Below are 15,207 nucleotides of genomic sequence, written 5' to 3'. Positions count from 1 at the left end.
AAAAAGAAACTCTTTAAAGATATTTTGCAACACATGTACGTTATGTTTGTAAAGACTAATAAGCTGTCTTTTTTCTTTAGATTTTTCCCCTTTAAATTTCAATTCATAAGTTAAATATCAAATATATCTTTTCCCTTCGCTAAAAAAGCTATACAATGGTCTTAATATAATTAAGACATTACAATTCATGATTGCCAAACGGCGTTTTGCATCTGATTTTTTAATGTAAAATCTAAAAAAAGGTCTTATGAGTTTGCAGACGATTGATCATTCCAATGATAGCTGAGCTCAGTGTCCTTTCCTTAACTCACTGATGCAAAAACGATGGTCTCTTACAGGAGACATTTATCCCATTCTCAAGAGACGGTCTTTTGCCGATGTGTTGCAACCTCATATTTCATCGTCTACAGTTTTCCCTCTCAATTTTCACTGTCTGTCGCGTCAAATAAGCTTGCTAATCTTCTTTGGCAGAATAATAATCAGATTGGAATGGTGTGGAACAATGAATTTTGTCCTAAAATGTGAGTTATTTACATATTGTTTGGCGATGTCGTCACTTATACATAAACGAAATCCTAGTCTTGTGAACCGGAAGTAAGGTTTCCCAACTGCAAATGCCAGGTCTTTTATAGGGATCAAGCTACATGCAATGTGGCTTCACTGTAAAACAAGAAAAAATCCATCGCCAAAAGATCTCGACTTTCAATTAGAAGGCCTCCAACTTCCGATACAGATTGTTTGCCTTAGATTTTACATTTCTTTAGAGCATCAATATTACATATTGTAGGTGGTGGTTTCTAAATATAGAAACTATTCATTTCATTCTTTTTATATCTACACAGGTATATTGAATAACCTCTTATGTCATTCTTATGACGATAAAAAAATTAAGACTATTCTAAAAGTGGCATTTGAAATCAATAATATTTAGCGCCCCGCCATGATCAGACGTAACCGTTCTTGTGTCGCGGGGGCACCTGCCTAGTTATTAGGTTTTCCTCTTGATTCAATTAGCCAATTTTCGCATTTGTTGTCATTGGTATCCAAAATAGGACCAATATCGACTTCCTGGGGAGTTCGATCTCAGCGCGGATTTGGATACAAATAGATGCTCATAGTTTTTGTGTCACAAAATGTGCTCACTAGTTTGTCATTAATAACTCCAGGCCCTGCAGTCCCCAATTTTCCTCAAGTCAATACACAACCTCAATCTGAATATTGACATCAAAATGTACTTTTCGTTTCTTTTACTTTTCTTTTGAGAATTTGAGCTGAGGACTGAGTTGAGATATGGAAAATGTTAGTGCTGATGAGGCTAGATCATTATTTCATGTTTTGTTCGAGGTTTTATTTTATACAACAATGTTTCCGCATGAACAGTGGCCATCTAAATTTTCTGTAATTTTCCTTGACAATTCAGAGTAATCATTAAAAGATATATTGTGGTATTGTTCATATAAATGTACTACCGGTAACTGTTGTAGAAAGTTTATATGCTGTATATTTTCATTTCCTACGTATAGTTTATGCACGTTTGAATGAATACTAAGTAACTATTTGAAAACAAAGACTTCTCAAAAGTCATCGTTTTTGAAGAAACACAAATTCTGAAATTGTTGTTATGCAGATGTAAATAAGACCAGTATTAAAAGAAATGCATCATCAAGAAAACCAATTGTAACTATTAATAAATAGCCAAACTTCTCTTTGCTAAACGCAAAGCTTATATTTCTTTGTGATTGGGTTTGGCAATGTCTTCCATCGTTTACCCTTAAGGGAATTAAATAGAACGCGTTTGTGTTACGATAATGTGACAAACCGCATCGGGATCGGAAGAAGTAACACAAATTATGTTTTCTTGTTAGTGGAATAATTTGGTTCCAGGTCCCTTAGGGGTATTGACAGCGTCAACAGATTCTTTAACTGATGATACAAGTGCTCGCCTTGGAAAGGTGATTCAAGACTTGTCCATAATTAGTAAACTTGAGCAATTAATTTTGTTTTCAATTCCAAAAAAAATTAAAAAGTAATTTTTCCCATTGGTCACAAAAGAAAAAAAAATGTTAGGTCCATTCTTGTACTAAGATTGGGGGATAACTTCTATATATCATCATTCTCAATTAGTTTGGTTGCAAACTGTTACTGTATTGGTGTTACCTGCAATATGAGCATAGTGTAAAATATATGTGAAGAACAGATATTCACATGAATGTTAATCCTTAGTGTACCAGATTCCTGGTTAACAGATTAAAATGGATATGATTGGCAAACACCCGATCATATAACCAAATGTTGCCAGTTTTGCCTGAAAACACCATGATTACGTACAACCGATACTGCAAATAATATTGTTATTTTCTTATCAAGATTAGATTAAAGGGTATCATGTGGTTATAATTTGATATAGAATTTCTTTGAAAACCTTCATTCTGAGAGGGGGGGGTGAGATATTTTTAATTAATTAACGAGAGCAGACGAATCAGTCACAGGTTATCGTCGGTGCCGTGTGAGGAAAATTGTATCGTTCCATCAAGCAGACGATAGCCTCGTCACCACGCGGCAGACATCACAGTCAGTTACTATTAAAACGGCATTGACATCAGTCCTCAGCCCGATGAAATCTTATGCCAATAAGGCTCTTCCAAGTCCAGAAGAAACGTGCTTGTTCCATCAAATACTGATTGAAGAGCTATTCATTTCTTTTTGTAGAAGACATTTGGAATAGGATTGTCTAACAATAACAGTGTATAGCCCCCCATTCACTGAAAGGGGGAAAAATGAATTTCTCTCTCATGTTACAAAATATTGATAGGCGGCAGAGATTTGATTTAAATTTTGTTCTAAGGATGAAAGTTTTCATTTTGTTAAGGATTATAATAAACTATCTTTTTCTGAATAAATATATAGATAGAAGGCAGACAACTGATTTTAACTTTGTTTCAAAGATGAAGATTTTCATGTTGTTGAAGATTATAATATACTTTATATATTACTTTTTCCCTGCACTTTAAGCACATATTTTTACCCATTTATGATATACGGAACAAGTTTAGATGAAGCATGGATGTTAGATTTTATCAAGCTCATGATCAGACAATAGGTTGCTCATTTCCTCGATCGAAATTTCCATTGCAATAAACAGACAATAGGAATATAATACCCGGAAAGGATCGTATGAAAATGTGAAATGAGCAAAATTTCACATTGCATTGTGTGGAAAATACATGTAGTTTGAATAATTTACTTTGTACATGAATTGACAGATTTAAGTAAACTACATTATTATTATTATTAGGGTGTCAAAATTGTGCGGATAAGAAGGGAATTGGCAACGCTTTCTTAAGCTTAATAATAGTTCATATGTAATTTGTCCAGATTTATCTGTCTAAGCTACCAAAAGGACACGTGACCTTTACTCATAAAATGTAAATGTATTCTTGTAAAATTTCCAAATAATGCCTTGAGGACTACTTTGGTACCAACACGCAAAGGTCTGGCAGGTGATATTGTAGAATAGTGACTTTATATGCTAAAACACCTACAAAACATTGGCCCAGAACTACGTAATGGTGTTATCGTCATCTTCATACGTATTTGCAAAACGAGTTTTGTCAACGTAAATGTATGACGTCATTGATACCCCTTCAAGAGTATTTTAATGAACAACAGGGCTTTTATTGAGTTTAATTATAAAGAGTTTGACAATAGTGCAAACGTATATTGTCGTTATCTTATACAAGTTTGACAATTCATTAATGTACATTCGCAGAACATAACATATTACGTCACAATCAGATTTGATAAATGGAGAAAATCTTTATCGCCGAACTTGAAAGAGAAATGTCAATACGCATAGTATGTTTTCGTGATAATGCATTATAGTAAATAACATGTATTTTTTTTTCAAGTAGATTCATAATGGAATAAGAAACATTTAAAATGAGTAAGGCATGGCAATCATGAACTACTGAGTAGAAAATATATCAAATGAGCGTATGTCAAAAACATGTCTCCTTAAATTAAGCAAATTAGATTAACAACCTGTTATTTACTAGCACTATATCCGTTTGTGCAATGCTCAAACATAGTCTTGACAGTTTTGAAAGTTGAGGTTTGGCGTTACTAGGGACAGAAATCCGACTTTAAAGGTAAAAATTCGGTACCGAACTACAGGTATAGTCCACTGTACTCTAAACCTATGTTAGACTATATACCCTTTGCCAGGTGCAGAATATGCAATCGAAAATTAACCATTTCCATTTCTTCGCTATAGATCAATCTATTCCAAAAAAGAAAAAAGAAAATTAGGTCATTTCCGTCGAGATTATTTCCTTTTGGTATATCTAAGATGGTCTCTTTGAATTGTAAAGATGAAAGTTCAAACTTTGACGTCATGGGTTCAAGGTCTCGCGACAAGCCAAATGAAACGATTGCCATGCATGAAAAATAACAAGTAAGCTTAGTGTATTGCCTTTTTGGATTTTCTTGAACAGTCACTTAGCGATAAAGAGAAATTGAAGTTGCTTTCAGTACAGTATTTCTATCTTCCTCCCACACTTTGCCTGAAGACAAAGGTTTTCCTCAAATATAGGTTACTTTTAAATTATTCATTAAAAGCGTTCCGTTCTGCCATGAAAGTGAAGGATTTTTCAGCTTTGAAATCATATTACATAGGATTAACTTTGGGCGTTGAAAAACTAGGTTGCAAGAACTAAACGCAGTAGAATATCAACGAGAATGATCTTTTTTGTCTCGAGGAATTCAGTAAGTTTTCACCAAGGCAAATTACATATAAAAGAAAAATAACACAAAACGACCAAGTGAAAGTCCTCTTCCAGATATAAACAAACAGAACACATTTGCGAGCAAATATTTATGTTATATATATATATATATATCTAAGCACGATGGTTAAAATGAGCAATAATCACAATAAGAGATGGTAAGGGTTTTAAGGAAATGCTTTACTGTAAATTGATCAATATGTATTGAAGATATAATTCATAGATAATAAGATATCTGAACATTGAATGTTCTATTTTAAATATTACACGATACCGGAATTAAGAATTGGGTTTCTTTTTTTCCCTTAAACAGTTAAGTGATGTAATCTTTAAAAAAAAACTACTTCATTGTCAGCACCATATTCTGTTAAACCTGTCAGCTAAAAAAGGGCTATCAATAATTTACATTCCTATGAGAACACACAATATGTGGAAGAGTTTGCATGCTCAGTGTATTCTACCGCCTACTTCGACATGCATGAACCCATCTCATAGGTATTCCCTAGTGAAACAAAATTCATAGAGTCAATTCGAAACGCTGAATTAATATTATTTCCATTGGGTTTTTTTCTGGTATAATCCGACAAATTTCTACAAATAAGTTATGTTGCCTTTTTATAGTTTTAAATATAACACGTCTAGATAGTTTAAAATGCCAATGTGCAATTGGATGAAAAGTATATGGCTAACATGACATTGTCCCGAGAGAAGAAATAACTGTTGCATACTGTAATTGAGACTTTTTGCTGAGAACCATTTTGACAAGATCTTGGACTTTTGGTTGGACGTAGCTATCTATTTCTTGTGTCCTAGCAGGTTAAAAATGACGCGGTTTCAAGCGAAATATGAACCGATTACGTAGTCTTATATGGACTTCATTATATGATACTTTATCATTACATGCTGATACTTCAACTTTACATGCTGATACTTTAACATTACATGCTGATATTTCATAAAATGATGGTATTTCAGTATGCGGTGGTTCTTAATTAGCTATAAGCACCAGGATCGTGATTCCGTATTACGAGGAAAGTATAGGACTTAAGTCAAGCTTAAATGAATAAATAAGAATAATAAATGAATAGATAAATGAAGCATGTTTGAATTGTTGTGTAAACAATTCAAACATGCTTCATTTATTACTTCCTTTATTTCCTTTCATAAAAATGGATACTTTTCGAACCCAAGTGGTTATTATTAAATACGTATTGCCAAAACTAGAGCTTGTGCCACTCAGGTGAAACTGGATTCTGGAGGGAAGTGGGGCACGGTCGCCTTCATTATATTTGTAAGAACCACTCAATCACGACAATTAAATTAAAAAATTTATACATATCCTACAGGTCTGCATATGTATAACAAACACTTTAATATAATCATATTCATACAAAAAATCAACAAAGATAATCAACTGGAGTATGTTATGAAAGATATTTTTTTATTCAATTCTGTAAAAAATCTCAAAATGTGCACACAAAAAATGTCATGAGCACTCTTTCCTCATGGACGCAATCATATATGTATTCAACTATTCAACATATAATGATAAAGTATCATAAAATGAAGAAGTATCAGCCTGTAATGTTAAAGTATCAGCACGTAATGTTAAAGTAACATCATGTAATGTTAAAGTATCAGCACGTAATGTTAAAGTACCATCATGTAATGTTGAAGTATCAGCACGTAATGTTAAAGTATCATCATGCAATGTTGAAGTATCAGCATGTAATGTTAAAGTACCATCAAGTAATGTTGAAGTATCAGCACGTAATGTTAAAGTACCATCATGCAATGTTGAAGTATCAGCTGTAATGTTAAAGTACCATCATGTAATGTTGAAGTATCAGCATGTAATGTTAAAGTATCATCATATTATGAAGATTATCTACATAAGGCAGTTGAGGCGTTCCATAGTCTTACCTCAAAAGCCAGACAAATCTTGTTGATTTCAAAAAGCAATGGCTGAGTGGCCAGCAATGAAATAGACAGGCCATCATCACATTGCTGTTTGGCTCAACTACCCAAAGTCTAAGCTCTTGTTAAAATGGTTCTAATAAAGAGATAAGATATAAGATTCTCATATGTTTGGAACCTCGAAATTATTTTCGAATGTTCACATTTTCATTTTTCCAGTTGACTGTACTAAGTTCGATTAATGGACAAACCAATTATTCGTGTAAATGTCAACACTCATATTTCAAGAAATTATATAACACGGATATATTGGTAATGCTTTTAATATTGTCGTTACTATGAAAATTGAAAATCACAGAACTTTGACATGTAAACTTTATTTAGTCACTCAAGCCGGAGAAAACCTAGCAGAGATAATCTATCTGATTTTCATGGGGTCATATTTCAAAGAACAGTTGTCGTCTTTGCAAGCACAATGATTTTTGCGGTTTTCATTGGCAGAATGGTTTTCATTTCAGTACATGTAAATGTACTCTTTGAAATATGTATTTCAACATTACATCTCAACAGTGAATTCTTTTTTATCGTTGAAATCATTAATTGAAATCACAAAAAATGACTATCGCATAATACTGTCGATTTTTATCTGATATCACATCAGATTTTTATCTGATATAACAGAATAGGATTTTGAAAAGTGCACTTTTTTGCTTTTACCAAATAACCTTTGATTTTCCAGCAGCTATTAATTTTACTATGGACTTATAATTTATTCATAGCCTGAATAGCTTTGTTAATATAAATGTGATAATTTTTATGATCGAATTTTACCACGCACGCATATGTGATAAAACCTTTGAGATTATTTCAAATAAATGAAATTTTTATGAAGGTCATGCGTCAGTGCATAAGTATTGTTATACTTATTGTTGAAATTGTAAAAGGAAATGGTTTTTATTTCTATTTTTGATTTTAATTCGATTTTTTGCATTTGTCTGTGTGTGTGTGTGTGTGTGTGTTTTAAATAGTTTTTTAGTTTGTTGTAAAAAAATTTTTTATTGTTTTATTAATTTTACAAAATCACACGTTTATACATGTATTGTTGATGTAAGCTGATAAGGTGATGCCGAGATTCACGTTCATATGTTGCTTTCTAGTCATGTATAAATCACCACAGTGACTTTGCTAATTATTGCCGGAAACTGTTGTGTTTGAGACTGAGCAATCAATAAAGGAATACCTATTGATTGAGGACCATAATTATGTATTATTATAAAGCTTTTGCTAGAAAATCTACGTAAATGTTCCAGACCTTTGGTTTTGAACCCTTAAGTAAAATTAAGCTGGGCGACATTTGCTATGATGTTTCCGTTTGATCTGAAGAAAAACATAATAAAGCGTGTCTTTTCAAGAAATGATTTTGAATTCGCTCAACTGATTTTGGAGATATCGCTGCATTTTCAGCCCCCATACTTAAACTACTGTAACGAAACAAAACGCTTAATATGCCCCAAATAATCACAATACATGTGATATGATTAAAACAAAACAAAACCTTAGATTTTTTCATTTTTTTTTTGGTTTGATTTGTTTTGGCGAGGCGACATTGCTTTGTTTCCATAGCAACGAACACAACAGTAATTATAAGTTAGAAAATCTTGACAGAAATCGATGGTAGGCTGAAGGTAATCCAATTTTCTATTTTGTGTCGAGTGGTTTGGACACATCATCTGCTGTCAATGGTTGATTGGTTCTCTCTGGCCATAAGACATCCGAAATGAGTCTTTTACTCTAGATCTCACTTACACCCTTCTCGCGTCGTGTCTTAGTTAAATACAGTTAGTTCTCCTCCGCCATCAATATCTCGTGACAAAACTTCATCGTTGCTTTGATTTGATAATGCCAAAAGAATCGATTTTTTTATGATAAGATTAGTGATGCACCGTGAAAGTCAATTTTTGGCAGGATAAATGTTTAATGAAAATCTAAATGCTTCCCGTTTAGTTTGTTGTAGATTGGATCTTGTTCTTTACACAAAGATCAACCACCGGGATTCACGATTTCTCTCCTCTACATAATGTAATTCAATTACTTCCGAGCACTCTCGATGTTCCAGGAGTTCAAGATTTAGGCGAAATTTCTATTTTCGCATATCTCACTGATCATTCATGTATAAATCCGCCAAAAACCCTACATCAAGAAGCAGTAAAAAGGGTTTACATAAGTCCTCCCTAATGCTTTTTATTTTATATCCGCTGTGGGGATATGACTTAGCTTTTTATGTATACAGCTAAACTCCTAAGCATCGAGAATTACAAGGGACGAGAGTATTTGAAGACTTCAGTGCATTACAGTTGATTTTCGTGGATTAAGATCATTACTATCTGGTCAATAAAAAGATTCTGTTTTCGTACATTTCTTGAGCCAGGCTTATGGGACCTTTTGGAATCAATATCAATTTTGTCATCGGATGTGGCCTGTTGTCTGTATTGTGTACGCTCACGATTTTGCCTCAGAATTTCATTTCCATTAATACTTGATGCAATTTACACTGAATATAAAGTAAATTAAAGTTTATCAATTTTATTTCAATATCAATATAATCGGATGATTGTGTGACATTTTTTGTTTCATTAAAACTGCAAAGAGTGCCAACGAACAAAGAAAGAATGGTTGAGAGCAAACACTATTATTGAACCCTCCGACAATGTTACAGATTGGTTTTAAAGATTTTATTGACGAAAGTATCCTCTCTTTAGAACCTAGACCATTCATAAAACTTTTAAATATTTAACGGAAATTTTTTATCATCAATGGAAAGGCAACCAATATGAGGTGTGTGAGAATGTCTTGTTATTTAGTTTGATTTTCGTCGGAGACACAATTTCAATTGGGCTCTACACTGTATGTATTGTAGATATGTATGATAATGTCTATATCTTATCTCTATCCCTCATATCAGATAGAGATCAAAGCCTCTGGGGAGACTGGATGGTCAAGAAACTGGTCATCAAATCTATCAGAACAATCTAAGATATGATTCGGTTAGCTACATGTATAAACTATTGTTTAGTTAAAAAAATCCATAAATTTCCCTTTTTATTTTGGTATTTTCCTATATTTTTATAAAGAGATCTCCTTTAAAAGGAGATCAATAAATCCCGAGTTCGAATCAAGCAGAGGCTTTTGTTATTACCTACTGAATTGAATTTTTCAAATCTTCATTTTTTCCCCTTGAACTGCATTTTTTTGCTTATTTGACACACCTACAGTTTATTTATCATTATATCTTTCATATAAAATGATTGAGTGTTGATTTAATTTTGTCGGAAAATATGTAGCGCTGAAGATCATTTATTTCTTATCTACTAATCTACAGTGTAATCGGAGCTTGTAGATCTTGGTCTAAGCGGAAGTTATTTGAATTCTGATTATAGAAAAACCTTTTTTTATACTCGTGGTCGACTGATTAAGAGCATCTTGGCACTCACATAATGCTTATGTTTACTTATGGAGATCATGCGCCGCATTATTCAGCCAAGGTATTTTTCAGATATAATAACCAAAATTGGCCTCTTTCATAGAAGTACAAAACAGCCCCAGATAATTGGATATACATGTAATTAAGTGTGGAAGGGGGGTGTTTGATTGGTTTAAAACGTATTAAGTTTGCATTTTTAAAAAAGACAACTTTTTACAATTTCATTCAAAAATTAAATGCTCAAATATCAGGTCATGGATGTTTTGTATAAAGGTCCCTAGTTTAATGTGTTAAACCTTCAGTTAGCCAGGATGTCACACACAAAGTCTCAAGATCTTACAAAAAACCCTATTTTATCGGGTATCAATGATCTATCAAATGATTTTCACAAAAAATCGGTTACATGAATACACTTCTTTTAAACACAGTCAATCCAAAAAAAAAAATAATAATGAAAATTCTTCAATAGAAGCCGACGACCTTTTCAATTCGTGTAAAAAAGTCAGTTTCATTAAGTATTCGGTTATCACTTAGATTTATCGAATAACCTAATTTCATTTGCCTAATCCAATTCATACCATTAAGATAATTCTGTATATAATGAATTCGAAATAATTTCTCTCGACTTGTCAGTAAATCGAAGTCCTGCTAAATCTACAGGAGCTAGACGGGGCGTTTATCTGGCTCTGTGTTTGTATCTTATTGTGAAGCTTTATCGGATTTTTGTTTCTTTTTCATGGTCGTCATATCTGACGTATGTTTTGTGTTCAATCCTAGATTGGACTATTTTGGGATTCTCTGCTGCCTATTTCTGTCATATAATTTAATCGATGTTCCGGACGATTGTTTCATAGACTTAAATGACGTCATATGGAAATCATATGGAAGTTTTTGAGTTTTATTGAAAATTCATTTATCCAACCGTTAGTGTTTTTTAACACAGCAAACGCAATATGTCCAACATATGAAGTCGATAAAAATGTAAAAATTTGCCCATGCGATAAAAGCTCTGTCTATGTCTGTCTATAATTGTAAGAATGTTTTATGTAAAGCTAGGGCTAAAATTTTGTTTAAGGAGGCTGGATGGTCAATAAATTAACTCTCTACAATAGATTTTTTTTAACAAAGAATAATCAGACAACTTATCGCATGTGCAAAATTTACATTATTTTAAGTTATATTTTCATCTATGGATCCCTTAGCCATATAATTTTATTAAGTAAAGAAAAATTCCAAATATTTTTGGTTTAAATTTGAGTATTTTCTTTTATCTTTATACAGGGCTTTTCTTCTTTTTACCAAAGAGATTGATGTAGTTTTAAAGTTTGTCGGCCACCCAGCCCTGTCCATTAGTTTAAAATTTTCATATCATTGTGAAATGATTAAAGAAAGATAACTCGCACAACTCCTTCTGTTTTAACCGCATTCGAGTAAACATAAGAGTTGACCTAAAGAAAATTTTTATAATAAGAAAAGTTTATTCATAAAGAAATATTCTCATAAAAATGTTATCTTACCTTTCGGAATGAACCAACGAAAGATTGGGCCATCGTAATAATCCGAATAATCTGAAGAAAAAAAAGCAAATTTGATTTACCGTACATGTATTTTGAACAAGAGAGGATAACTCCTCCGACATCTTTCATTAACATAACTTGGCACGTAGCATTTCCCGAGTCTTCAAAATCTTTATTCGGTGGGGAGGGTTAGGAACTTGTGTATTTAAATCTGTTTTGATATGGCTCCTTGAAGAAAGATTATTTGGCAATTGCCGTGTTTGTACATGTTTAGGAGAGGAACACGTAAATTGTAAGAACTTGTTTTCAATCCTCTTGTGTAATTACACACTAAAATATTTTTAAATACATGTATTTCGAATCTTGCATGTTAATGGGTGCGTTCAGTGTACTACTGTACAAGTGGTATCGATAGAGAGCTCCCCATAAACACTTAAACACTCGTCTTATACTAATGAACTCTAAACAGTTGTATATTATCTGCAGTTTTACCAATTTCAAACTAATGGTTATGAAAAAAACTTTTAGAGACAATTAAAAAGATTCTACAATTACAAAAAACCCAAGATTAGCATTAGTTCTGTTTATGCAATGTTTTTTCTGTCCTTGCATCAATGATTATTCAATTTCATTTAAAAGTATACGTGTAGAAAAATATTGAAAGTTTTGCAAGTAAGATCAAGGATGAAACTGTATTGTTATACCCCTGTAAAACAGTTACTATATAACTCTATACGAAAAAAAGTCCAGCATTTTGACTGTTGGACTGGAACTGTTAGATTAGAACTGTTAAAATCGACTGTTAAAAAAGACTGTTGACCGATGACGTCACATTCCGGGAAAACGTGTTATTGATTAGAAGGGATATAACAAAACAGTTGTTGACTGTGTCTCGGGCAACAGTTGATCTGTCGGACCGGCTCGCAAACTGTTGCCCGCGGCCTTCGGCCTTGGGCAACAGTTTGCGAGCTGGTCCGACAGATCAACTGTTGCCCTCGACCCCAGTCAACAACTGTATACTGTTGCAATAAGCACGTATTTCCGTTTGAATGACGTCATAGAAAGTGGATTGCTTGCAGAACATTTTCTTATTGGCAAAAACGTTGGTCAAAAACTACATGTATGTCAAAGAAAAAGGAGTGGTACCTATAAATGTAGAAACTATAAAAGAATAAAATTATACCATTTATTACTATCACTAATTATATATAATTAGGAATATATAGCTATGAAGTAAAGGCTTTGAACGTAAGTTTGTTAAATTGTAATTTTTTTTTGTAAATACATTTTTGATGAATAAAAATATTAGAATTTTTTAAATCAGAATTTGTCTAGAAATTATTTCAAGAACAATAACTCTATCGGGCATAATAATCTAAACGTATTGATTGCTAATTAATGATTGTTGTAATGGAATCGCCCTTCTCAATAGAAATATATTTACAATCACCCTTATTTAAATAGTGTAAAGGGGAGATTGTGTGTGTCTTCCCTATTCTGTGTAAATACTTTTTTATGGTAGAAAGGAGCTTCGTGTGTACATCAATGATTAGATCTATAAAAACGAAGCGATAAAAATCCAATATATTTCTCGGTGATGACATCTGTTGGCGCCATAATTATTATCTTTTGCTCGACCAACGCATCGTAAAATATAAAAAAAAAATCTTCATCGAATATTTTGCTGAGTGTATTTCTCTTACAGGACGCAAAATTAATACAAGTAATAAATCACAAAAATCATATCGCGTTTCGAATCTGAAGGACTTTTTTCATAAGCAACCCTGAGAATTCAGACCTAACGATTTTAGCCTCAATTTTTTTTGCTACAAATTACAGAGGAGATCGAAGTTTCCCTGAAACCATTCCGGGTGCGTGCGTTATAAACGCACTTAATTGGAAATCTGGGTATAGAGTTGAAGAGCTGATAAAAAAAACCCCACCAAAATCGATGTTAACGTGTATCTACTTCATGAACAGAATATGTTGACAGTATTGATTGGATTGCCGTGCCTGTACCCAGGAACTGAAAGAATAACATTAGTAACGTTTCACTGTTTTATTACTTTTTCATGCCCTAGAACTTGGGAGAATGTTATCGATTGAAATCAAATCACAATTAACGATGACGTGAAAAAAAAGATAATCCCGCCATGCATATTTTGTCCAGGTAAGATACGTATTGGCATTTTCCATCCTTAACTTCACTTAACGACCAACCTCTCTTCCTTCAAAATCCCAACAACATATAAAATTAGAAATGGAATTTTATTAGATTGTTTGTTTGAACCTTACTTTCTGCTGATTTTACATATGTAACGCCTCTATTGAAAACAACATAGGGACAAGGTGATAACCAATGCTCTTGTGGGTCTATGTTATATGGTTCATTGTCATCCTTTGACCCTGTCTTACTAATGCCTCGCATGAAACCGTCATGATTCTCATTACCAATATCAGCAGCCAGTCCATCCATTATCTCCCCTGTTTTCATCCTAACAACTCGCGGCAAAGCATGCGACTTCTCCCGTTACCTGTAATTAGAGTAGATAATTGAAAGTACCATAGCATAATAATCATAAACATTCTATTATAAAGACGAAATGTGAGAACAAAAGTGAGTTTTGAACAATAGGGGTTTCTTTTTCCGTTTTCTAATGAAAACGAATGTGTAAAAAGAGCAGCGGATGATCGTATACCTAATTATGAGAAATATCGGGGCATAAAATGAAGGGCGCTATGTCGTCAACCTTTGTAGGGTGGTGTGTTGACAGCATGGCAATGGAGTGAAACGTATTCTTGTATGTCAAGAAACAAATATCTCTCCTTGCTTTAAGATACATAATAAGAGTGTAACAAAACTAAATCAACATTTGTTTTTTACATATTTTCCAATAAAATATTCAAACTTTAAAAAGATAATTACATAATTAAGGTTTTGCTGCTGTGAAAGGGGATGCTACATGTATTCAAAGTGAAAGGATACACCAAAGTCTTATTCAATTTAAGGGACACCCTTTTAGTATAATAAGGTGGTCAAATAGGGTCGGGGTGTTCAAATCTAACAAAGCCCGAAGGGCTTTACGATAAAGAACACGCCCGACCGTATTTGATCACTCATAATATTCAAAAAATGACTCATTATTTAATTTGATATGATTTTCAGCATATGTACGATTAAATATAAGAATAGTTATCATATAATGAAATGTATTGAAATATACATTACAAAATCTATTCGTAGTGTTGTCTTTGACTAATACAATGGAGAATGTAAATATAGATTGTTAAAAAATTTCTTCTGAAATATAATTTCATTGTTAAAAAACAGATATACGCTCTGGAAGTTAATACTTGGTGAAAAGAAGTATGCAACAATTATTGAAATGAAATGGAAATATATTTTTACAATTTCATAGCAACACCAAATTGCTTAATTCTAATATGGTTTGTAAACAGATTTACATGTAACTTATTTAAAAATTTAGCTCTTGCAATTGGTGACAAC

General features: G+C 32.8%; 1 protein-coding gene across 4 annotated transcripts in view; it reads left to right on the top strand.

Moving 5' to 3' along the window:
* Nucleotides 1–15,207, top strand: part of LOC105347812 (innexin unc-9) — a 58,518-nt gene that overhangs the window by 9,403 nt on the left and 33,908 nt on the right. The window contains exon 1 of one of the 4 annotated variants that reach the window (XM_066075293.1): nucleotides 13,838–13,869. The exons of the other annotated variants lie outside the window; for them this stretch is intronic. Within the exon in view, the coding sequence (XP_065931365.1) occupies nucleotides 13,853–13,869 (17 nt within the window). The 5' untranslated portion in view covers nucleotides 13,838–13,852. Of the gene's footprint in view, nucleotides 1–13,837; nucleotides 13,870–15,207 lie in introns of those variants that run through there. 4 annotated transcript variants of the gene reach the window in all.

This window comes from Magallana gigas, chromosome 2 (genome assembly GCF_963853765.1).
Source record: "Magallana gigas chromosome 2, xbMagGiga1.1, whole genome shotgun sequence".
NCBI classification, from domain to species: domain Eukaryota; kingdom Metazoa; phylum Mollusca; class Bivalvia; order Ostreida; family Ostreidae; genus Magallana; species Magallana gigas.
Note: the sequence above shows the minus strand (reverse complement) of the source record. Positions and strands in the feature narration are given on the sequence as shown.